The sequence below is a fragment of the Carettochelys insculpta genome, chromosome 1 (assembly GCF_033958435.1).
Source record: "Carettochelys insculpta isolate YL-2023 chromosome 1, ASM3395843v1, whole genome shotgun sequence".
NCBI classification, from domain to species: domain Eukaryota; kingdom Metazoa; phylum Chordata; order Testudines; family Carettochelyidae; genus Carettochelys; species Carettochelys insculpta.
Genome location: NC_134137.1, coordinates 371,126,821 through 371,150,119, shown reverse-complemented (window position 1 = coordinate 371,150,119; position 23,299 = coordinate 371,126,821). Strand labels below are relative to the sequence as shown.

Below are 23,299 nucleotides of genomic sequence, written 5' to 3'. Positions count from 1 at the left end.
CTTACGGATCCCGATTAACATGGGAACCCCCTCTCAGATTTATTATTTGTACTACTGCAGCATCTAGGAACTCTAGCCATGGGCCAGGCCCTCACCACGCTAAGTGCCATACACAGAGAGAATAAAACGACAATGGAGCCTACAATTAAAGTATGTGACAAGAGCCCACAGATGGCTACAGAAAGGCAAACGGGGGTAGGAGGAAAGAAGGAGACAATACTTCACAGCAGGATAGGCACAAGTCTCTGAAGTCTATTTCATGGGTGAGCAAAGTGGGAGAATGCCTTCTCGGAGGAGTATGAAATTTCATAAGCGGGGCCCAGCACGATTGGCTGCTGGGTCTCAGACTCATCCATCTCATTAAAAATGTTGAAATCTGTTCCTGTTTTTATGTCTGGGTATTCACATTTCTATACTGATTAATAAAGATTTTACATTCTGCAGACTTATCTTCTTACACATGCCCAAAGTTTTTTTATATGATCATAACCGAAATTTCCATTAGTTTGGATTACATTAGACAGGTTGCGGGGGCCCGCTAATTGCAGGGATGAAAAGTGGGGCCCGATGTGAAAAGTGTGCTCACCCCGGTCTATTTGTAGATGACATACCAAAGACAACATTCTAAGCGAAAGGCACAGTGGCCAGCTCCCAGTTCTACACTCAAACATATTAAACATGCCGCCTGTAAAAGTGCAGGAGAGTTTTCCAAAAAATGCCCAAAGATGTAGGTGCAAAAGTCTTGCACTCGGCCAGTTTTCTGTAATTCGCTTTCCTGGGCAAAGATGAAAAGGGCAGATGCAGCTGATGAAGTGGGTTTTGAAAATCCCAGCAACTGTTCTGTGACATTATCAGATGTTCTGAGAGGTGTGTTTTTTTTTTAAAGGATTCACACATTTTCCTACAGTAAAAACAATGACTCATCGTGAACATGCTACTGCAGCTTTTGCAAAATATACTTATTTGTATGGCCTCTCCTAGCAGCTGTGGCTTATCAAACGCCAAGTTTAGTAGTCAAATACTCGTAATATTCACCAGCAGTTATCAGCGCTTCCTCCCCAGTCTCCTAGCATTTTACAAACCACACGCAGTCTCTCTGCCAAACAAGAGTACCAGAGCTTGTAAAATGTCACTGGATAGGAAAGGTTAATGTGTTGCATCTTGATTGTAGTAGAGCGGCAGTATTGCTTACTGAATAAAGCACTGCCTGAAGACTCCTGAGTTCTGGTACTTGCTCTGCCACAGGCTGCCCCAAGTGACCTGGGCAAGTCATTTACTTCTCTGTGTCTCAATTTACTCCACAGTAAAATGGACATAATGACAGTCCTTTCTTTGGAAAGCAGCTTGAGACTGACATATAAGAGTGAGGATTTATTAATACAGTAAAACCTTGAGAAGTGCAATTTCAATTTGCACTTAACTTGCATTAACACAAGTTAAGTGCAAATGGAAACCAGCTGCTTGTGGTGCAGTTTCTCCCAGCTGGGAGAAGATGCACCACAAGGCTCTGTTTGCGCACAGACAGCTGCTTGGAGCACAGTTTCTCCCAGCTAGGAGAAACCACAACGCAAGCAGCTGTGTGCCCCCCAGCTGGGAGAAGCCAGAGGCTGCGTGACTGTCTCCCTAACTTCCCCCAGCTGCCCACTTCCCCAGCCAGGGGATCTCCCCTACAACTCCCCCTCGATTTATGTGAAATTTGATTTCCAGGGAGGTTGCCCAGGACACAACCTCCATGTAAATCAAAGGATGACTGTATTATTGTACTTGTGTGCAATGGTGACACCATGGGTAAGTCAAGGCAGTGTGAGGCCCCAGAAAAAGTCTGACCCTGCCCCCCTGAAGACAGGGGAAGTTTTGCTGCTGATTGTCATGGCAGTATGATCAGACACACATACAGAGGCAGGCAAGCATTGTTGATTTTTTAACCAATTCCAGAGTAAAGGCTCTGCTCTTTCTCTCTGTACTGTGCTTTCCTGGATCGAAGTGGACAGAATGTAATTATCTCAACTAGAATTTACTGAATACTCCAGAGTACACACTTCAACTTCTGCAAAAATAATCTGGGTTCTTTAAGAACTGCAAGATCTCTGGTTACAGCTCATTTACCAGATGACAGCTGGCGTACCACAGAGGAGGAATTTGTTCTCTTCTGACTTTCAGTGAAGAATGACACCTGCTGGATCACCACCACTATATACCTGAGTATCAAAGGTTTCCCTTGGAGGTCACTCATCTAAGGAGCAGCTAAGTCATGCACTGTTCAGCCCCATAAACAGATATGTGCATCATCCCAAGCGACAGCTGTAGGCTCTTTTTAACTCATGCCCAAGTCCTCAGCAGTGGCACGGCAAACTCAAACAACACAAACTCTGAGGTCTCATGAGAAGATTCTTGCACCAGACGTTGAGATAATGGGCCTGATCCTCATCATCCTTATGATGGTTGAAAAGCAGGAGTCACACTGATCAAGCTAAACCAGCAGGAAAGCAATATAAGGGAGGGAGAACAGGTTGAGCATGTTTTGAGTGAAAGAGTTCCAGACCTATCAGCTGAGCAAAAGAAACATAAGCTTTTGTCAGCCAGCTTCATTTTGCTATCAAGCCCATGTGACGTGAGATCCCCAGCTCCAGTGAAGTGAATGGGGAAAAGAGAAGTTACTCACCTGTAGTAACAATGGTTCTTCGAGATGTGTCCCCGTGGGTGCTCCACAAGAGGTGTCAGGCTCTCCCGGCACCGCAGATCAGAAATCTTCCAGCAGTTTTTTCTGGATCGCGCATGCGCCGGTGCGCACCGCCCCCCTGCGCGCCCCCAGCCATGTGTGCAATCCGGTCCCCGCCAGTTCCTTGACCAACCGCCTCGGATGCTCCTGAAAAACACTAGACAGAGATCCGAAGCGGGGAGGATGGGCGGGTGGTGGAGCACCCACGGGGACACATCTCGAAGAACCATCGTTACTACAGATGAGTAACTTCTCTTTCTTCTTCGAGTGGTCCCCGTGGGTGCTCCACAATAGGTGACTACCCAGCAGTAACCCAAGTAAGGAGGTGGGTAATCGGTTGATGTGCAGCTTGCCCCTGAGAGGACTGCTGTCAACAAACAGGTATCCTCTTCGAATACCCGAGGCAGGGCATAATGCTCGGCGAAGGTGTCGTAGGAAGACCAGGTTGCCGCTCTACAGATGTCTTTTAACGTGATGCCCTTGAAGAAGGCTGTTGACGCCGCCACCGCCCTGGTGGAGTGAGCCCTGGGCGGGGCCAGCAAAGGAGCAGTTTGAAGCTCGTAACACATTTTTATACAGGACACAATGTGCTTAGAGATTCTGTGTGAAGAGAGACCTTCTCCTTTTGACCTGGGAGAGAGAGAGACTAGGAGCCTGTCCGTGTTCCGGAAGGACTTAGTTCTGTCTATGTAGAAGGCCAACGCCCTCCTCACATCCAGGAGATGCAGGCGTGCCTCTGTGCCAGAGCTGTGAAGCTTCGGGTAAAACGAGGGTAAAACTATTGGCTCGTTAAGATTGGACTCCGAAGAGACTTTTGGAACAAAGGCTGGGTGCAGCCTTAAGGTTACCGCCTCCTTTGAGAATACTGTGCAGTGTGGCGTTGCCATCACTGCCGCAAGCTCACTCACCCTGCGGGCTGACGTAGTAGCAAGGAGGAAGGTTGTTTTTTTTTTTTTTGTCATAAGGAGACGTATGGGAACTGTGGCTAATGGTTCAAAAGGTGGACCTGATAGTGTGCTGAGCACCAAGTCCAAATTCCACGATGGTGGAAGCAGTTTCCGAGGGGGGTACAGGTTTACCAGCCCCTCCTAGAACCTGGTAACAATAGGATGGGCGAATACCATGGGCCCTTCCTCTGTATGTCGAAAGGCTGATATAGCGGCGAGCTGGACCTTTAGTGAGGATAGAGAAAACCCGCCTCTCTTGAGGTCCAATAAGTATTCTAGTATTACAGGTATAGGAACGTCAAGGGGAACTAACTGCTTGGCGGAACACCAGGGTGTTAATCGAGCCCATTTCTGCTTGTAAGTCCTCCTGGTGGAGGTCCTTCGGCTACACTCCAGGACTTGTTGTACTCCCTCCGTACACGTGCTCTTTAAAGAGCTGAGCCATGGATTAGCCATGCTTGCAGGCACAGACCCTGAGGGTGCGGGTGCACTGAGGACCCCTGAGCCTGCGTGAGTAAGTCCGGTGCCACCGGTAGAGGGAGCGGTGGGCGGTCTGACATGAGCAAAAGCAAGGGAAGCCATTGCTGCCGATCCCAAGCGGGGCTATGAGTATCATGCGAGCTCTCTCCCTTCTGGCTTTGTGCAAGACCTTGTCGCAAACTGATCGATCTGGGGAAATCCCCGTGTACGAAAAATGCGCCGTAGCAGATCGGAGCGGATCTGCCATTCGTGCGTGATTGCAAAGCGCCTGCTCAGCTGATCTGCTTTCACGGTGTGAGCGCCCGGCAAGTACGAGGCTTTCAACGTTATGTTGTTGGCAATGCACCAATTCTACAATTGGACTGCTTCCGCATATAGGGCACGGGATCATGCTCCTCCTTGTCTATTGATGTAAAACATAGTGGAGGTATTGTCGGTATTGAATCCCGACTACTTTGCCACGTTGGTAATGTGGAAAATGTTTGCAGGCGTTGAACACTGCTCTGAGCTCTGGCATGGTTATGTGCAGTGTCTGTTCCGCAGGGGACCATAGCCCTTGCGTTACCTTGTCGCCGATGTGCGCTCCCCATCCTATGTGGGAGGCGTCGGTAGTAAGAAAAAAATAGAAATTTGTGGTTGGTGAAAAGGCACCCCCACTAGCAGATTCCCGGGGTTTTCCCACCACGCCAGGCATCTGCGCACCTCTGTTGTGGGCGACACCACCCTGTGGACAGTGTGGGATGACGGTTTGTAAACGCTCACCAGCCAATGCTACGGGCTTGACATGTCCAACCTGGCATTCTGTACCATAAACGTCGCTGCCGCTGTATGGCCCAGCAGCTGTAGGCACATTAAGACCAGCACCGTGGGGCTGTACGTTATGACTTGCACCAGCGAACTGATTGCACGGAAGCGGGCGTCGGGTAGGTACACCCTTGCTGTGATAGAGTTTGTGTGTGCCCCTATGAACTCTATGGCTACGTCTACACGTGCAGCCAACATCGAAATAGCTTATTTCGATGTTGCGACATCGAAATAGTCTATTTCGATGAATAACGTCTACACGTCCTCCAGGGCCGGCAACGTCGATGTTCAACTTCGACGTTGCTCAGCCCAACATCAAAATAGGTGCAGCGAGGGAACGTCTACACGTCAAAGTAGCACACATCGAAATAGGGATGCCAGGCACAGCTGCAGACAGGGTCACAGGGCGGACTCAACAGCCAGCCGCTCCCTTAAAGGGCCCCTCCCAGACACAGTTGCACTAAACAACACAAGATACACAGAGCTGACAACTGGTTGCAGACCCTGTGCCTGCAGCATAGATCCCCAGCTGCCGCAGAAGCAGCCAGAAGCCCTGGGCTAAGGGCTGCTGCCCACGGTGACCATAGAGCCCCGCAGGGGCTGGAGAGAGAGCATCTCTCAACCCCCCAGCTGATGGCCGCCATGGAGGACCCAGCAATTTCGACGTTGCGGGACGCGGATCGTCTACACGGTCCCTACTTCGACGTTGAACGTCGAAGTAGGGCGCTATTCCTATCTCCTCATGAGGTTAGCGACTTCGAAGTTGGTGCCGCTACTTCGAAGTAGCGTGCACGTGTAGACGCAGCTTATATGTTGTGTGGGTTCGGACTTTGACTTTGCGAAGTTGATGACTAGGCCCAGCGAAGAAACGTGTCCGCTGTGACGCGTACCATGCGTGAGACCTCTGCCTTCGAGGTCCCTTTTAGCAGGCAGTCGCCCAGATATGGGAAAAATAAACACCCCCCATCTGTACAGGTAGGCTGATACCACTGCCAGGGTTTTGGTAAAGACTCTGGGGGCCGAGGAGAGGCCAAACGGAAGAACCCTGTGCTGGAAGCGCTCCTGGCCGACCGTGAAGCGGAGGAAGCGTCTGTGTGCCGGGTGGATTGTTACATGAAAGTAAGCATCTCGTAAATCGAGTGCTGCAACCCAGTCTCCATCGTCCAGTGCCGTGAGTATCAAGGCAACTGTGATCATCCAAAACCGTTGCTTACGCAAGTAACTGTTGAGGCCCCGAAGATCTAAGATGGCCTCCAGTGTCCTGTTTTGTTCTCTGGTAGGAAGTAGTGTGAATAAAAACCTTCCCCTGGAATTATTCCCGCACTCTTTCCACCGCCCTTATGAACATAAGGTGAGTCACCTTCTGCTTGAGCCTCGCCTCATGGCAGCGTCCCTGAGGTGAGGCCTGGTGGGAGGCTTCGTCGGTGGAAGCGACTGGGAGGGGATCGCGTAACCCGTGGCTATGATCTCCAGCACCCATATGTCTGTGGTGATCTTTTGCCATTGGGAGTAGAACGGTCTGAGGCGATGATGGAACATGAAATGAGAGTGGCATTGAGTGAGGGTATTGATAGTGCAGCCCCCGACCTACCCATCAAACTTGTTGCCTTTAGGCCTGACCCGAGGGCGTACGGCTTTGTTAAGAACGTCGCCTAGGAGTTCTGTACTGTTGCCGCTATTGATAGCGCCCTTGGTCGTAGCCCCATTGATATTGAGCACGCTGTGGTTGTAAGCGTAGCGTCTTTGCTGAGGGTAAAAGTTTTCCCTCCTGTATGGGGGAGTATAAATGCCCGAGGTTCTAAGTGTAGCTCTCGAGTCCTTACTGGGGTGAGGGACCGAGTCGGTTGAGTCCGCAAACAGCTTTTGTGTTTCAAAGGGAAGGTCCATGATCTTCGTCTGTAGGTACCTCGAGATACCCGATGTCTGGGGCCAGGATTCTCTACGCATGACCACTGCTGTAGCCATTGAATGTGCCGCCGTGTCCGCCACATCCAGGGTGATCTGGACTCCCATCCGCGATGCTGCGTAGCCCTCTTGAACCATCGCCTTTAACACCAGCTTTTTATGTTCCGGAAGTGAATCCATGAGGGGAGTAAGCCCGGAGTAATTATCAAAATTATGGTTTGCTAGGTGTGCCCATAATTTGCCATTCTCAATAGTAGGATAGGAGAGGAATATACCTTCCTGCCAAACAGCTCTAGCTTCTTAGCATCTTTGTCCGATCCCCCAATTTGTACTGAGAAGCCTTTGACCTCTGCTGGGACGACCCGACCACCAAAGAATTTGGTTGTGGGTGACTGAAGAGGAACTCCATGCCCTTTGCCGGGATGAAGTATTTCTTATCCGCTCTCTTGTTCGTAAGCGGAACAGAGGCCAGAGTCTGCCATGTAGTAATGGCTGACTCCAGAATGGCTTCGTCCAGCGGAATAGCAATTTTGGATGAAGCCGGGGGTCTCAAATTTTTCAGGAGTTTGTGATGTTTCTTGTGCACCTCTGCCATTTGAATGTCTTGCGTGAAAGCCACCCTTCTAAACGGCTCCTGAAACTGTTTAAAGTCATCCGGGGGAGAGACGTCCCCAGGGGCCATGGCCTCATCTGGGGAGGATGAGGAGGAACCACTAAGGTAAACCTCCCTCGAACCCTCAGGTTCCTGCGGTCGATGATACACTTGCTCGCCGGAGGATCGTGAAGGAAAGTCTCAGGGTTCTAAAATTAACTCCCCTTGAGACAACTGTGTTTCCGTCCCCGATCAGGAGTGCCCACGGGGGTATTGAGCGGCCGGGGGGGGACCTGCCCCTGGGTGTAGGCCTGTGGTTTGTCTGTGTCCAGCCTGATAAGGACGATCATGGCAGCACGGGCAAGGGTCCGGGGATGGAGACCTAGACCACTCGCGGGGTGTGTACCCCCGATGTCTGGGAGAGCGAGACCTCCGCGACGACACAGATAGAGGTGAAACTGGCTTGTGATAGTATGCCAGGGGATCCATCCCAGAAATGGTGAAGGTGGCCCAAGCAATGGTGACATTGGTTGGAAGAACGGAGAAGGAGGTTTTTTTGTTTTTTTTTTCCCTGGATGGGCTGGTGGAGACACAGGCGGAGGGCTTGGTGCTAACAGCAGCACAGCCCTGTCCAGAGATGGACTGCGGTGCCGGGTTTTTGATGTTGCCTTGCCCCTCCGCTGCGGGGCCGGCACCGCCCCCCTCCGTGCCGGGGATCTCGGCCCTGCTGTCAGCACCGCGCGTCGGCACCGTCAGCTGCGGTGCCGCACGGGTATCCCCCTCTGGTGCCTGCAGGCTCCGTGCCTGGCAGCCCTGCACTGCTGGTGCCACGGGGGTCTGTGCCGCCTGTGGCAGTGCCGCCGGTTCCGGCGCTTGCCTGGCTCATGCTCTAGGCGCCACGCGTGCCGGCTGTTGAATAATCGGAGGCTCGGCCTCTGCCACGTACGCTGCCGCTTGCCTGAGTATGCGGCTGGGGGCTGTGCGCTCCGCTCGTCCTGCTCGCTGCAAATGCACGGCAAGGATCAAGCCAGGGAGAGTTTCCTTTGTTTCTGTGCTGAGGGGGTGAGAGAGAAAAGCTGCCCTCCTCTTATGCAACCCAGAGGGCCCTTCTGGGTGAGCCTTCTCCGGCAAGTCCGGCTGGAGAGCCTTATCAACAAGAGCATTTTACGCCTCATCGCTCTGTCCTTCCTGGCCCTGGCTGTGAGCTTAGCACAGTGAGAACGCGTCTGGGTAGCTGTAATTCCCCCAATTGTCGGATGCCTTCGCTATGCCCCACGGAGGCCGGCATAGCTTCACGGCATGACTCCCGCTTTTTAAAACCTGAAGAGGCCATTGCGGTGAGTCCTTTATTGTTAATAGGGTACTTAGCACTCAATTTGTGCCTTTCCACCCCAAATAGTGATCACCGGCCTGCGGGGCAGCGGGCGGCCTAAATGGCCTTCACGTCCGCTCTTCTCTTCTCCGCTCCTCTCTTTTTATTTTTTTTTTTTTTTATATTCCTTGTCTTTGCTTTCTCTCTTTTTTTTTTTTTTGTTTAATAACCGAAACAACAAATTACACATGGAGAAAAACCACTAAGTAATCTGACTCTGGCCTTAGCCTGAGTGGACTCTGTCTGCAGCCGATGGCAGTTGAGAAGGAACTGGCGGGGACCGGATCACGCACACGGCCGGGGGCGCGCAGGGGGGCGGCGCGCACCGGCGCACGCGCAATCCAGGAGAAACTGCTGGAAGATTTCCGATCTGCGGCGCGGGGCGAGCCTGACACCTATTGTGGAGCACCCACGGGGACCACTCAAAGAAGAAACGCCCCCTTCTCTTCAGAAGGGCCAGGAGTTCAGACATTGTTTTAAAGTAATACTAGTCCTAGACTAAAGCCAAAGGAAAGCTGGGGAAGAAAAGATTAAAGATGGACTTCACAATACTGCTCATGCTGAAATCAATGGGAGCTTAGCATTTGACTCTTGCGTAAGCAGAAATGGACGCCAAATCAGAACCCTGAGCCTCATCAACAATGGGTCACCAGACGACTAACTTCACCAACATAGCTGGCTTGAATGGAGCTACTGTGACCTGGCCCCTAGATTTGATGTTGCCCGAAACCCCTGATTTTGGAGATTGATATAAAATGAGACCCAGATGTGAGCGTCCCTGGTTGCACAAATTAAATGCACAATGGATGGTGTCAAGTATCAGAGGGGTAGCCGTGTTAGTCTGGATCTGTAGCAGCAACAAAGGGTCCTGTGGCACCTTATAGACTAACAGAAAAGTTTAGAGCATGAGCTTTCGTGAGTTAACTCACTTCTTCAGATGCTGGAGCTCATGCTCACGAAAGCTCATGCTCTAAACTTTTCTGTTAGTCTATAAGGTGCCACAGGACCCTTCGTTGCTGCTAATGGATGGTGGTGTTTTCAAAGCAAAATCAAAGCCACTCTGTGCTTTGCTCAGTTACAGGCAAAGCAAGGAACAGGACCGAGCAGAAACATTTATCCAACACGCCCTCCACCAATGCACAGAATTAGGACTAAGCTGGACCTCGCACTGGGTTTGGTTTGACAAAACAAAGGGCATCTGTGGGTTTTTGCCATTTGTGTTCAGCCTCCAACTAATTTGCCTCTCGGTCCACTCCATGTGCTTTGTTCTGCTCGTCCTTCTGAGCAGAGGAGCACCCTGGCACTCTCCCACCACTAGGCATCTCAAAAGCGGGACTCACTGAATCTAAAACCACAGTTCTTGTGCAACAATGAGAGGGAGCAGACATATGTTAGTACGGGGTGGCCAACCCACATCTCTTTGCTCAATGAAATGCGTCTCTTTGCTCAATAGCATGCGGTTCCTTCCCAGAGTCGTGCACCCGAACTTCTCACTGCCGCTCTAGGCACGTGCCCCAGTGCCTCAAGGGAGAAGCACAGCTCTGGTGAGACCCAGGCATTGGACTGGGGGAGGGCTGAAGGGGGGGAAAGGCACTGGGTTAACACAGGAAGGCCAGGGAAGCCTGGCGTTGGTGGGGGGAAGGGCGGGTGACTGGATTACAGCAGGGGTCTGGAGCGCCTGGCTATAGAGGACGAGTGGGGGGATTGGGTTAGAGCTGGGGGTTGAGGGTGCCTGGCTCTGGGAGAGAAGTGATCTAGATAGATAGATAGATTGATAATATATAATACGTGGCTCTTTGCATTCTATCCACGGCTATTTTGACTCAGAGGCTGCGTCTACATTTGCTTTCCTCTTTCGAAAGAGGCATGCAAATGAGGGAAATTGAAAATGCAAATGAGCTGCAGATTTACATATCTGGCACCTCATTTGCATATTCTTTCTAAAGAGCTTCTTTTGAAAGGAGAAAAGCAGGGTGGACACGGCTCTTTTGAAAGTAAACCCCATCTTTGAAAGAACCCTTCTTCCCTTTTTTTATGGGAAGAAGGCTTCTTTCGAAGATGGGATTTACTTTCAAAGAGCTGCATCTACCCTGCTTTTCTTCTTTTGAAAGAAGAATATGCAAATGAGGCACCAGATATGTAAATCTGCAGCTAATTTTCATTTTTGATTCCCCTCATTTGCATGCCTCTTTCGAAAGAGGAACGCAAGTGTAGACACAGCCTTAGTCTCTAACTGGCTGGCCACTGCAGGCTTCCAGCAGCTAGGAGTCAATTAAATAAAAAGGCGTTTCGTGCCTCGACAGGGCTTTCTGCACTCGTTCATTGAAATTAAGTACCAGCACCACATCTTTGAGGTCTAATCCTAGAACCACCATATTTTGACCTTGAAACAGAGAAATAAAGTAAAAAGTCAGAATCATTACTACAGGTTGAACCTCTCTCGTCCAGTGTTGTCGGGATGTGACTGACGCAAGACAAGAGAATTCGCCAGACTGTGGGATGTCAATATTTTCTAACACATTCCCAACACTTCCACGGCTTACTGGGCTCTTTGAAGACATTGGGGGTAAATTACAGCTAAATAACAGCACAGAACACTGAGATCCAGGACTGGTGGCTGGAAACAAACTTTATGGGACCATAGGAAACTTGGCCACACCTATGCTACGTGGTCATCCAGATAACTAAAATCGTGCTGGCTGCAAGTGATGCTGGATAAGACAGCTTTGCATTAGAATATAAGGGGGAGAAAGCAAAGAATAGGTGGGAGATGCGAAACACCAAGAGACACCCTGCCTCTTATCACCTAAGATGTCTGCTGGAAACATCTAAGGCTATGTCTACACTAGCCTGGAAGATTGACCCACTCAGGGTCAATCTTCCAGGTTTGATTTCATGCATCTGGTAGGGATGGGTGAAATTGACCTCTCAGGGGTTGCAGGCAACACCTGTACTCCTCACAAGAAGTAAGGGAGGTCGATGAGAGAAACTCACTAGTACAGGTTGAACCTTTCTCATCCATTGAAACCTTCCCACCAAACTTCTTCAGTAGGGACGGCCAAGTAAGCCGAGTGCAGAAACATCAATTCTAGCTATGCAACTGCAGTAGCCAGAATTGTGTATCTGCAGTCCACTTACTTTTCCTAGTGCAGACAGAGCCTAAGTCCGTAGATGGGAACAGCTTTGAAATAAGTGCCCCACTTCGACACTCCCTTACTCCCACAACTAGATTGGAGAAAGGGAATGTCGAAGTGGGGTGCCTATTTCGAAGCTGTTCCCATCTACTTTGTCAATCTTTAATTTGAAGTCTGCACTTTGAAATCTGCATGGCCACCATTATGCTAATGAGGTGCTGAATATGCACACTAGCACCTTATTAGCCTGCTTCAAACTGCCTATTACCATGCCAGCTCTGATGGAGGGAGCATGTGTAGAAGTAGCCCAAGTGCTTTTATTCATTTTAATTTAATAAATTACTTTGATCTGACTGTTTCAACTTGCAACCACTTAAATCCTACAATTTACACTTAATAAAATTCTTTTGTTTATTATTAAGAGCCGTGTAAATAACTGTTACCTGGGGAAGGAAGGGCCACCACTGGGCATGTCTCTATTTCAGGGATAAAGGGAGTGAACTTACAAGCTTCCTCTGTGTAAAACTTTCACAGGAGGTAAGACGGATTTATTTGAGGTTTTAGTCCTATTTGGGAGTTGACTTCCTGGGTGCTGAGCCCTTTGAGCTGAGCCTTCTCAGAGCTGAACTGGTTCAGTGTCTGTGCTTCTCTGCAGGCAGGCGGTAAACCCCAACTCTGTGCCATAGCTGGGGGGGACCAGAGAATCTGGCCCAGCAGGACAGGGTGATGGGGAACCTCAGAGAGCAGGCAGGCAGGAGGCAGTGGCATGACCAGCACAGAAAGGGGATAACCCAAGGGGACTTCTGTGATTCACCTCATCACAATACTGTCCTCCTTCGCAACATGCCTGGAGATCTACCAGTGAAAAGTGCTATACCAAGAGCGATGAGTTACTGTTGGTGGAAAACCACAAAGTGGCTGTCTTTCCTAGCAAATAAATACATTGTAAAGCAAGGGTCTCTTAAAGGGCACAGAATTATAGAAATGAAGGACTGAAAGGGACCTCAAGAGGTCCTCTAGCCCCACCCTCTGTGCTGAGGCAGGATAAAGAAAACCTAGACCATCCCTAAGAGGTGTTTCTCAAACCTTTAACGATGGAACTTCCACAACTTCTCTGGGAAGTTCGTTCCATTCACTGACTACCCTTATTGGTAGAAAGTGCTTCCTAACACCATCAAGAACAGATTAGAAGCTGTCCCTTGGCAGGGGCCAGCATCAGGCACCTCTAATTGATTAGCGCTCCCATAACCCCTGCTTTGGGGACACAGTAGGCTAGGAGTTGTGCACTGGTGTTGTACTGACTCACAGCACAGTGGTGCACTGCACCAACATAGAGAGTAATGACAAGACCTATATATAAAGTGTTTGGCAAAGAAGCAGTGGGGTATGCAGGGGGGAAGCAGGGGACTGTGAAACAATGAAGGGAGGGATGCAGAAGATTTGCTGGGGGATGCAGGGCGCACCTGCTAACGAGCTCCATGAGACAGTCGGACCAAAATCACACATTGGAAGAGTAGGTTACCAGTGGAAGGATGGCAAAATGAGAAAAGAGGTGGCTGGGTGGACTCTCACTGATATCTTTCAGGCCTTCCTACAACACCCATCACCAGCATATCTCTTCCGCGGACTTAGAACAGCATGTGATCTCGATGTTCCAATTCTTCTAGCTGTGCCATGGGAATAGCAAATTTCTATGTTTCTATGTTCCTAAATTCCACTTAATCCCTATTTTAGAGATATAAGTGGTGTCTTTTGCACAGACCACGCATAGCAGTGTGCTTTAAACACCCAAGCACCACATTCCCCTATAGGCTATGACTGCAAAGAGCTAATTTTCCTAGTGAAAACCTGAAGAACAACAAACCCTTTTATTCCAGCTTTTTACAAAAATTTCCCTGACGACTTTTCATTCCATGACATACTAGAGTGGTGTCTCTCCTAGATGAGGTAAACACAAGATGCTTATTCACTCCTGGATGTATTTATTCAACTGGTGGCTCTGTAATTAAAGAAATAAATGGATCTCTTTTACCTTAAATACTTCCATTGGAAGAGGAAACTTTGCCGCATCATTAAGGGATTTTTCCAGAGCGCAATTCCACTCAGATATGTTCTTCAGAGAATAGATTTCTAAAAAACAGTGACAAAAATCACATAATCGTTTAAGGATCAGACACTCCTGTTAATGTTAATCTGATACACCATGTTACAGTACAGTTCCAGTAAAATCAACAATGCAGTATATACCCTACACTATGCAGTTCTGGTAAAAGCAACGAAGAAGAATGACTCCACGAACACAGAGCCAGAGAGAAATATACTTTATTTCCTGCAGAAAAACTAAAGTAAACAGACAAATGAACATTTTTCAGTCAGAAAGCTAACCCTCAAGTTTTTGTTTTCAAAAACTAAAACACTAATCTTTTTATGTTTGGCTGCCAAAAACTGGTATTTTTGCTGCTTGGGGTTTATCAACCATAAGCCGAAACATTTTGACAAAAAACAACAACAACCAAAGGGGAGGAATGTTCTCAGAAACACTGTTCTTATTGTTAGTTAAAAAGGCACTTTTTGTCAAAAAGGAAATAAAAATGTGCAACTAGCTCTATATGCAGACACTTATCAATGTAACATTCAGAGCATAATAGCAACCCAGCAAACAGTATTTACAAGTGAAGTACAGTTTCACTACAGCAGCTTCTTTAAGGAGATTTAATATCATTAGTTATATTATCAAATCCTTTAGTGATTCATTCCAGTAAAATGCCTATGAATCATCTACTGTAGGGACTGTACAATGGCGAATTTTATATTGGTTGTACTTCTGTTCTAGGAAATGTATCGTTAACCAGCACACAAGTTATTGCAGAACATTCATCTAAAGCTCTTAATAGATAGACAGACTACAGTAATTATTAAAATGGAAATGAACATAATAAGCCTGACTCCAGATAGGGAATAAACAGACAGTGCAACTCCACTAGCATAGCTATTTACACCTGTGCTACATTTGGCTCATTTTCCATTTGAAATTCTATGCATGTAACAGCTGCAACGATTTACAACTGCATCTTACCATTCTGAAGGAGAAAATAAAAAAAAAGAAGAAGAAGAAGCAATTGCAAGCACCGTTTTCACCTAGCATTGATGCTACGAGGGAATTTTATGTTCTGATCTCAGCAGATTTAAGACCTTATCAAAACAGGATTTGCAGAATAACTCACTGGAAGTGGATGTATTTTTACATCCACTATATCAAACTACCCAACTTCAGACAGACATCAAGGGTACACATATGAGTTTAAGTGCAGTTAAAAGGACTTGTTAACCTTTTAGGGCTATATTTTTTAATTCTTTGCCTGCCTGGATTTTAGAGTGATCCTACATTTCGATCCTTTGCTTAGAATCCAGACTGCGGCTGGAGTACCAACAGCACCTTTTAAGTGTTTGTCATTTGGTGTGGCTGTTTCAGCAGGTGTTCCTTTTCTTTTGGGAGCACTGCTCACCCTCAACTGCGTCAATCAAACACCCAGTCCTACAGCCCTTCCTAGCATGAACACCATTACACTAAGGCTCTGAGAACCCTGGTGCTTCCTTAGCTTTTTATTGTTTTTTATTATTTACTACAGGTTGAACCTCTCTAATCCGGAACTCTCTCATCCAGGAACATCCATAATCCAGTATGATTTTTTAGTTAGCTGCATGGCCAGTTATCATGGGTGTGGCCAAGTTTCTTGTGGTCCCATGAAGTTTGTTTCCAGCCACCAGTCCTGGCTCTCAGTGTTCTGTGCTGTTGTTTAGCTCTAATTTACCCTCAAATGTCTTCTAAGAGCCAAGTATGCCATGGAAGTAATGTGCTAGAGAATGTTAACCTTGTATAGTTTGTCAAACTCTCTTGTCTGACACTGGTCAGATCCCAAGGGTGCCAGATAAGAGAGGTTCAACCTGCAGAGGCCTGTAATGTTTTTTGTTTCCCACAGTTACTGCAACAGAGCTAGGGGTAGGAATAAGTGGCACGTATTAGTCTTGAACTTAAGCTGATGAAAATCAGCTGCAATTTTTGTGCATATTCAATGTGCCAAAAAAAGATAAAGGCACGTCTACCAGTTGCAATAACAACTGAGCGATATTATGGATGTATTTCATTAAACAGAGGCAGTTACGTTCTGTTGACATGTTTATGGACACTAAATTGCAACGTTAAAAGGGCATAAAGCAGTCTCTTTAAGTGCTAATGTTGCAGAAAACTGAACAAAGTCTGTTGTGTTAATTTGTGTTTAGGGCAACAAGAACTATGCAATGAAGATGTCTGCTGATTCATCTCTAACTAGAAGTTTGCATGAAATGAGGCTCTTTGGATCAAAATTTGGGACCAAATTGCAAGCTGATGTCATTGCAATGGTGTTGCAGGAATTCATCTCAGCTGAACCTCTGATACGAGAACACCAAACTCCAAATCCTTTGTGTCAGACCTACGGAATTTCACCCTGAACGTATGAAGTTTCAGCTGTGGCCCCAAGTCCCCATTCAGTGAGTTGTGGATCACTGCCCTGATCACAGGGATCCACAGGAAATACTGGCTCATTCAGAGCTAAGTTTTTTTCCCTCAGCTGAACGCTGAAGCTGGGCAAGTACAAAATCAAATTTAGTGGGCACCATTTGCAGGAATCTATCTCCAATCTGGAAAATTATTTAACATGCATAATTTTGCTTCTCTACTTCTATCATGTCTTTGCCGAAAAGGAAATTATGCTGCCACTGGATGGATCAATAAGGAATGGCTTACTGGAAAATAAACTCAATTTGTTTCAGCCTCCATTTTATTCTCCCAGGTGGGGGGTGTCCAGTCAGTCACAATACAATACCAGAGTCTTGCTACCCTTTGTTTCTCAGCTGGATAATGAGTGGCCAATAAACTGTACTGAGTATGAAGCGGGCTGACTGGAACCTTTGTCTCTGCTCTGCTCTAGACGCAGGGTTGTAGTAGCAGTAAGCCTCCTCTATTCCTACATCTTGGAGCATGGGCCACTGATGACCATTCACCAGTGTCCCCATCTTGGGCGATCTGTTCCAGTTCTGACTAAGTGTATCCTGTCTTTTTAGTGTCTGCCTTCAGGTCTCTACACCAGGTGGTTCCTTGGAAGCAGAGCAAACAGCATAAAATCAGGGACTTCTAAGGGGTTTACACACAATTTGGCAACTAGAAACAGTCGATTTCACAGTGCCATTTGGCTTGTCCACAGAGTGGAAAGCAGGACAGTGAGCAAAACCACTGGACAGCAGTAAAGATTAGGCAGGAACTAATTAGGAAAGAGATGGGCTGGGAGACAGGACTGAAGCATGGGTTTTGATTTGCCTCTCATGCTGCCAGTACCCTGGTGTCACCCCACTGGAACAGCTCCTTAGCTGGTGTGAAGCAATGTACCTCAATTGATGTCACTGGGAAGTATCTGGTTTGCTGACTACAGCAGTTACTTCAGTTTTGTACTATTGTGTAAATGGACCAAATAACAGGGAGAAAGCAAAAGGTATGGTGAGAAGGAAAGAGAGCAGGAAGACGAAGAAGAAGAAGAAGAGAGAATAATGAAAGAAATGGCCAAATAACCAAGTTAGAGAAAAAGAGAGAGAAGAGAGAGAGAGACTATAAAGGAGCCAGAACAAAGGAACAAGAAGGAAACAGAAAAACACAAAAACAAATAGAGGTTAACGCTCTCTCATCCAGCACCCTCAGAATCTGACTGGTGCCAGATGAGAGAAATTGCCAGACCCCAGGAGGTCAATACTGTCTAGCAGCATTACCAACACTTACACTGCTTGCTGGGCCCTTAGAAGACATTTAGGGGTAAATTACAGCTAAATAACAGCACAAAACACTGAGAGCCAGGACTGGCAGCTGGAACCAAATTTCATGGGACCACGGCAAAACTGGCCACACCCATGATAAGCAGTCCTCTGGCTAACTAAAATGATACCAGATTACGGATGACGCCGGACTAGAGAGGTTCAAGCAGTATAAGAATGGGGAAAAAGGCAGAAAGAAGAGAGGAAACTATAGGAGTCCCTATGTTGTGTTTACTGAGAATTATATCAGTTAGCAAGGTTGCCAGAAAGCAACAATGAAAAGGTGCAGGGTTTGTAACTCGCACATTACCACGTAAACCACGTCTATTTGACACTCAACCAGGTCTGCTGACACAGAGATTCTGTCACACCTGCACAGGCACTGCCCCGCTAGTATAGGTATAACATATGCTGACAGGAGTTTCTCTGTTGGCACAGCAATACCCCCTTCGCAGTCCGGCTGGCACCACTCGCCTATTAGCACAGCTACATCGACAAGGGAGAAACGGAGGTGGTTTCTGACACAGCTATGTCAGCTGCAACGGGGGGTGTTTCCAACGTAGATATGCTGACAAAAAATTGACCTGTCTTAATGTGCTCATCCTGGAAATTGCTCTGATGATTTGCTAGACTGAAGGAAAACAGTATTAAAAATACCTTCCCAGGAACAATCTCCCTCTCCCACACCCAACACCTATTAAAATCAACAGAGACACTCCTTTGATTTCACAGGGTACAACTGAAGCTCAGAGAGGTTACTTGACCTGTCCCTCAGGCAGAAGAACAAGGAATAGGAGTCAGGTCTCCTGTCCCCTAGCCATGAAATCAACCTTACTCCTCAAGGGGAAATTTTCCTGGTCTGGGCTTCCCCTACAAGCCATAACTTGAGCTGAGGTAAACATTTGGACAAAGCTGAGTCAAGTTGGAAGTGAACCTTCTGGCTGCTCACTTTGCAATGCCAAGCAAAATGTGCCGTTGCCTGAGTTTCATTTTGAGTTGTTGGGTTCAACTGAATCTGTAACTCAGGGCTGCTCTTTGGGGGGAGGGGTGCATGAAAGCAGCTCTAAGCCAAGAGGTAAAATATCCATTTAATCATAAAAATTTGAAAAACTCCTTCAAAATGAAACCGACAAGATTTTCTCACTCCAGCACAAACCTTATGGGAAAAATTCATCCTTCGAGCACCTCCCCTGGAGTTAAATTTGGTCCCACTGTAATACAGCAACAGTAGACACAATGGGTGTAAAAATCACACATGCTTTAGAAGAACTGGAGAGTGTAACGGTGGACTTTCAACTCTAAAAAGTCAGTCTTCTACCATCTGCACTAAAAGGCTACATGACTTGGCTGGCGTTGATCCTGCTTGAAGCAGGGGGCTGGACTCGATGCTCCTGATGCCCCTTCCAGCCCTATGATTCTATGATTCTGTGATCTAGGCCCCTCCACTGGCCCCTCCCTTTCAAAAGGGGTATGCAAAAATAGCTGATCGAAAATTTGAAAATGCAAATGAGGTGCTGATTTGCATATTCAGCACCTCCTTTGCGTAATGATGGCCCCTCGCTGTTCTGCAAGTGCTGTTTTCGAAAACTAAAAAAAAGCAGTGTGGATGGGTTTCCTTTAAAAGGAAGCCTGCCTTTAGAAAAGACCCTTCTTCCCAGAAAAACTTAGGAAGGAGAGGGCTGAAACTTTGCAAGGGAGAATGCAGCACGATCAGCTGCTGGGTCTCAGGCTTATGCACTTCATTAAAAATGTTGCAACCCTTTACTGTTTTTACGTATGTGTGTTCACTTTTATACACCGATTCATGAAGTTTTTATATTCTACATATTTATTTTCTTACATGTTGCGAAAGTGGGGTTTCTTTTTTCATATGAACATAACTGAAATTTCCATCGGTCAGCATTATATTCAACAGGGTGGAGGGGCCCCACTAACTGCAGGGATGAAAAGTCAGGCCCGACATAAAAAGCTTGCTCACCCCTGGTCTAACCAATTCCACCAGCACTCATGGGTTTAAACTGAGTAACCAGTGGTCAAAAAGCCATGACTGATAAACTAGAAGAAACAACAGATACACAGCATGCTCGGTCAATACATAAACAGGTTTCAAACGCAAATGATGAGATCATATTTTTAACAAGCCTTTTTACCTGCAGGTGGGTCCATTCTGTATTTATTCTCTTGACACCAACCGACTGGTCGAAGTCTGCAATCCAAGTAAAACAACCACTGGTCATAGGATTCAGTCTCCTCCAATCCCACATAGCGAAGGCGTAATCTTCCTCCAACATTTTCAACCACACTAACTATCCAGTACTGAAAAGGGTTCTGGGAATCCTGCAGCTCTATTAAGGAATCAACTGTAATGAGGTCTACAGGGTTTTTTCCTCGCAGAGGCTGTTTGAATAGAAGCAAAACTCCTTATTTTAAATTTTATTTGAAGAGACGTCTCAAGGAAACAGACGACAGCAGAAGATTATTTTTTGTTTTTCACACCATCATCCACGCTATCAGCAAACAGTCTGTTCGCCTTCGCTTTTACCCAACTGCTTCCAAGTGCAAATTCAGAAGCAAACAGAAAACAGCAGCTGTGCTAATTTTTCAACCAACCAACCAAAAAAAAAATATATATATATATATAAAATAAAATAAAATTGTTGTTGGACCTTTTATGATTCTCAAGAATCCATGTGGTAGGATTCTTCGTAAGGACTCAGGACCCAGTCCTGCCAGGGGATTTCACCCCCATTGCCTCTAACTGGAGAGTTTGGGTTGTATATCCCATTAGAGGACTGGGCCCTGAAATTAACACAGACAGCCCATTACTCAGAGCATGACTCTGAAAGCCCCCTGCTCACAGAGGACTCATTCACCCTGGACCTGATCCTCCTCCCATGGTCATCAGTGGCAAATCTCCCACTGATTTCAATGGGGGCAGGATTGAGCCATCCAGTGGGAATTTGAAGGCTTGATCTGTCACCCATAAAGCCAGTGAAAGACTCCCATTGATTTCAAAGTGTATGAGATCAGTCCTGAAAACAAGGCGGTTGTCTGGATCAGGCCCTCTTAGCTGATTCTGTTAAGTAAACCAAGAAGTCTCAGTGCCCAGATATATTTCCTTACACACAGAGTCCCTGATCCTGCAAACACTTATGTACATGGTTCAACTTTACCACTGAAGTAAGAGCCAACCTCAAGCATTCAAATCCATGAGTCAGGCTCCAAAAATCAGGAGGCTGGGATTGCCCAGAATAATACATTTTGGATTCTTCTTATTTCCCTGCTGGTTTCTAAAACTTTAAAGTGTACTTGCTTCACATTTTCAAACTTTTCTTTGAAATATAGAGAGCTAGAATCATATTTTTCTTTTAAATGAAAGCTGAGAGTATTACACACAAAAATCCAGTTGAGGCTTTAAGAAATGTATTTTAAAAAGTCATTAGATTCATGATAAAATCACGAGAGTTGGCAACCTCTTTCTCCGAGCAGCCCCAACTGCTCATAGAATGAAATGAAGTACATTCATAAGTGTTTGAAGGCTCATAACCTAAATTGTTAGATGTTCATATACTAAGCGTGTTGAAGGAAACAGACAGTAAAAACCAATAGTCTTTATAGGGATTTTAAAAGATTTTGCAAATCAGAGAGAGTTTGAAATATTAGGGCTGGTTGGAGCAGCGGGATGGGAAGTCAATATTTCAAAAAAAAATATTCCTTTTTTTTTCCCATTCCAAAAATTTGCAAAAATTTGAAATTCAAACAACTTCAGCTAGCGTTAGAGATGATCAACAAAATGTAGAGCTGGCATCACAGCACTTCTTTTTGGAATTTTTTTCCCTTTTATGGTTTCCATATTTTCAAAAATAAGTTTGAAATATGGTTAGATGAAAAATTTCAACCAGCTCTATGAACAGTTGATACATCTCAGCGCAATATATTTGCTTACAGCTTGAGACAATTTCTTATTGTAGTTATTAAATGCATCGATACAATCTCATAAAGCATCACATCATGGCAAAATACCATTTCTAAATATAACAACATCATGGAAGTCTGCAGTAATGTGATTTTTCTTCCAGAAAACAATTGCTTCAGTGAAATAAAACATTTTTAACATCAAAGGATATAGTAGCACTAATGACTTAATTTATGATAATAGATCCCTAGCCACTGTAAAGCTAATATTGCTTCTCTGAGCTACACACTAGAAGCGAAGCCAAACAATCAGCTCCCACTTATCCATGAGAGCAGGATGCTAAAATTAATATTTGAATTGTATTGAGTATTAATTTTGAAAGTACAGCAAAAGCCCTGTTATGAACAGTTCCAGTACAGAAAATTACCTTGCTAAATCAATACATAATCTTACCAATGATCTGCAGTGCTGATTAACAGTAACTCCATTTACTAGCGAGTTATAAACACAGCATGACGTACAGCATTACTCACATATCTCGCACATAACAGAGCGTAACAACATTAAACACAAGACTGGAATATGTTTCCATCCAACCTACTGTTTCCTGCCTACACATTTCTTGCCTGCTTGTTTCTTTTACCAATATAAATGGACGGAAGGGTAGATACTACAAGCAACGCAGGGATTTATTCTGATCCCATTCGAATTGGTTTGGACTTGCACCAGGGTGAAGTTGGGTCTGCACTTATCTTAAATATCAACGGCTGCTGTGCAATTTTATTCACGCCAATTGCACACCAAAAATCGATTTTGCAGCCGTCGATATCGTCCCTGTCCTCACTGCAGAATGCCGATGAGAGCGCTCCTCCCTTCAGCATTCCTTAATCCTTGCAGCTCTCGAGGAGTTCCGGAGTCGACATTGACGCTGGAATGTGCCATTTAACGCACGCACGAAATGGCACCCTGGAAGATCCAACCAAAGCGTTCGATCTTCCGCAGCAAGTGTAGAACCAGCCTGAGTCAAGATTCAAGCCCTTAGGCTCTACGCGTAGTCCAACAAAGAGCATTAAGAATCAAACTCTGCGTAGTCCAACAAAGAGCATGACCGTGAACATGGGTACATCTGCCACAAGCACCTAAGTGTGTGTCTACACTATACCTTATGTCGTCATAACATGTGTAGCTTGGGGTGGGGGTGAATAAATTGCTCCCTTGAGTGATGCAAGTTACCCTGACATAAGCACCATTGTGGACAGCACTGCCAGAGCTTCTGCCACTTATGGGGACTGGAATACTTAAGAGGAAAGGAGAGTTCTCTCCCACTGGCTTTGAGCAGCTACATTCAAGAGTTTAGAGCAGCGCAGCTGCACCCCTATGAACTCTCTAGCAGACCTGTGCGCTGTGTTTCTCTTGTCTGTATAGGATTTTTGGCCTTGTGGACTGAAAAACCCTGGTGATATTCTGCTGGTCTCCCCTGAGGCTAGTGAAAGGCACGCACTTGTTAAAAATGAGCGTGTGTACTTGTGACTTTCATGAGTGGGCAGAAACAAAGCGATCAAACAGAGGAGTCTCTTCAAATGTATCTG

General features: G+C 46.4%; 1 protein-coding gene across 1 annotated transcript in view; it reads right to left on the bottom strand.

The window, feature by feature from the left end:
- The window catches only part of SFMBT2 (Scm like with four mbt domains 2), a 156,332-nt gene that overhangs the window by 89,216 nt on the left and 43,817 nt on the right, over positions 1–23,299 (bottom strand). The window contains exons 3-4 of the mRNA XM_074984183.1: positions 19,945–20,000; positions 13,986–14,083 (exon numbers count right to left, since the gene is read on the bottom strand). Of these exons, the coding sequence (XP_074840284.1) occupies positions 13,986–14,083; positions 19,945–19,960 (114 nt within the window). The 5' untranslated portion in view covers positions 19,961–20,000. The remainder of the gene's footprint in view (positions 1–13,985; positions 14,084–19,944; positions 20,001–23,299) is intronic.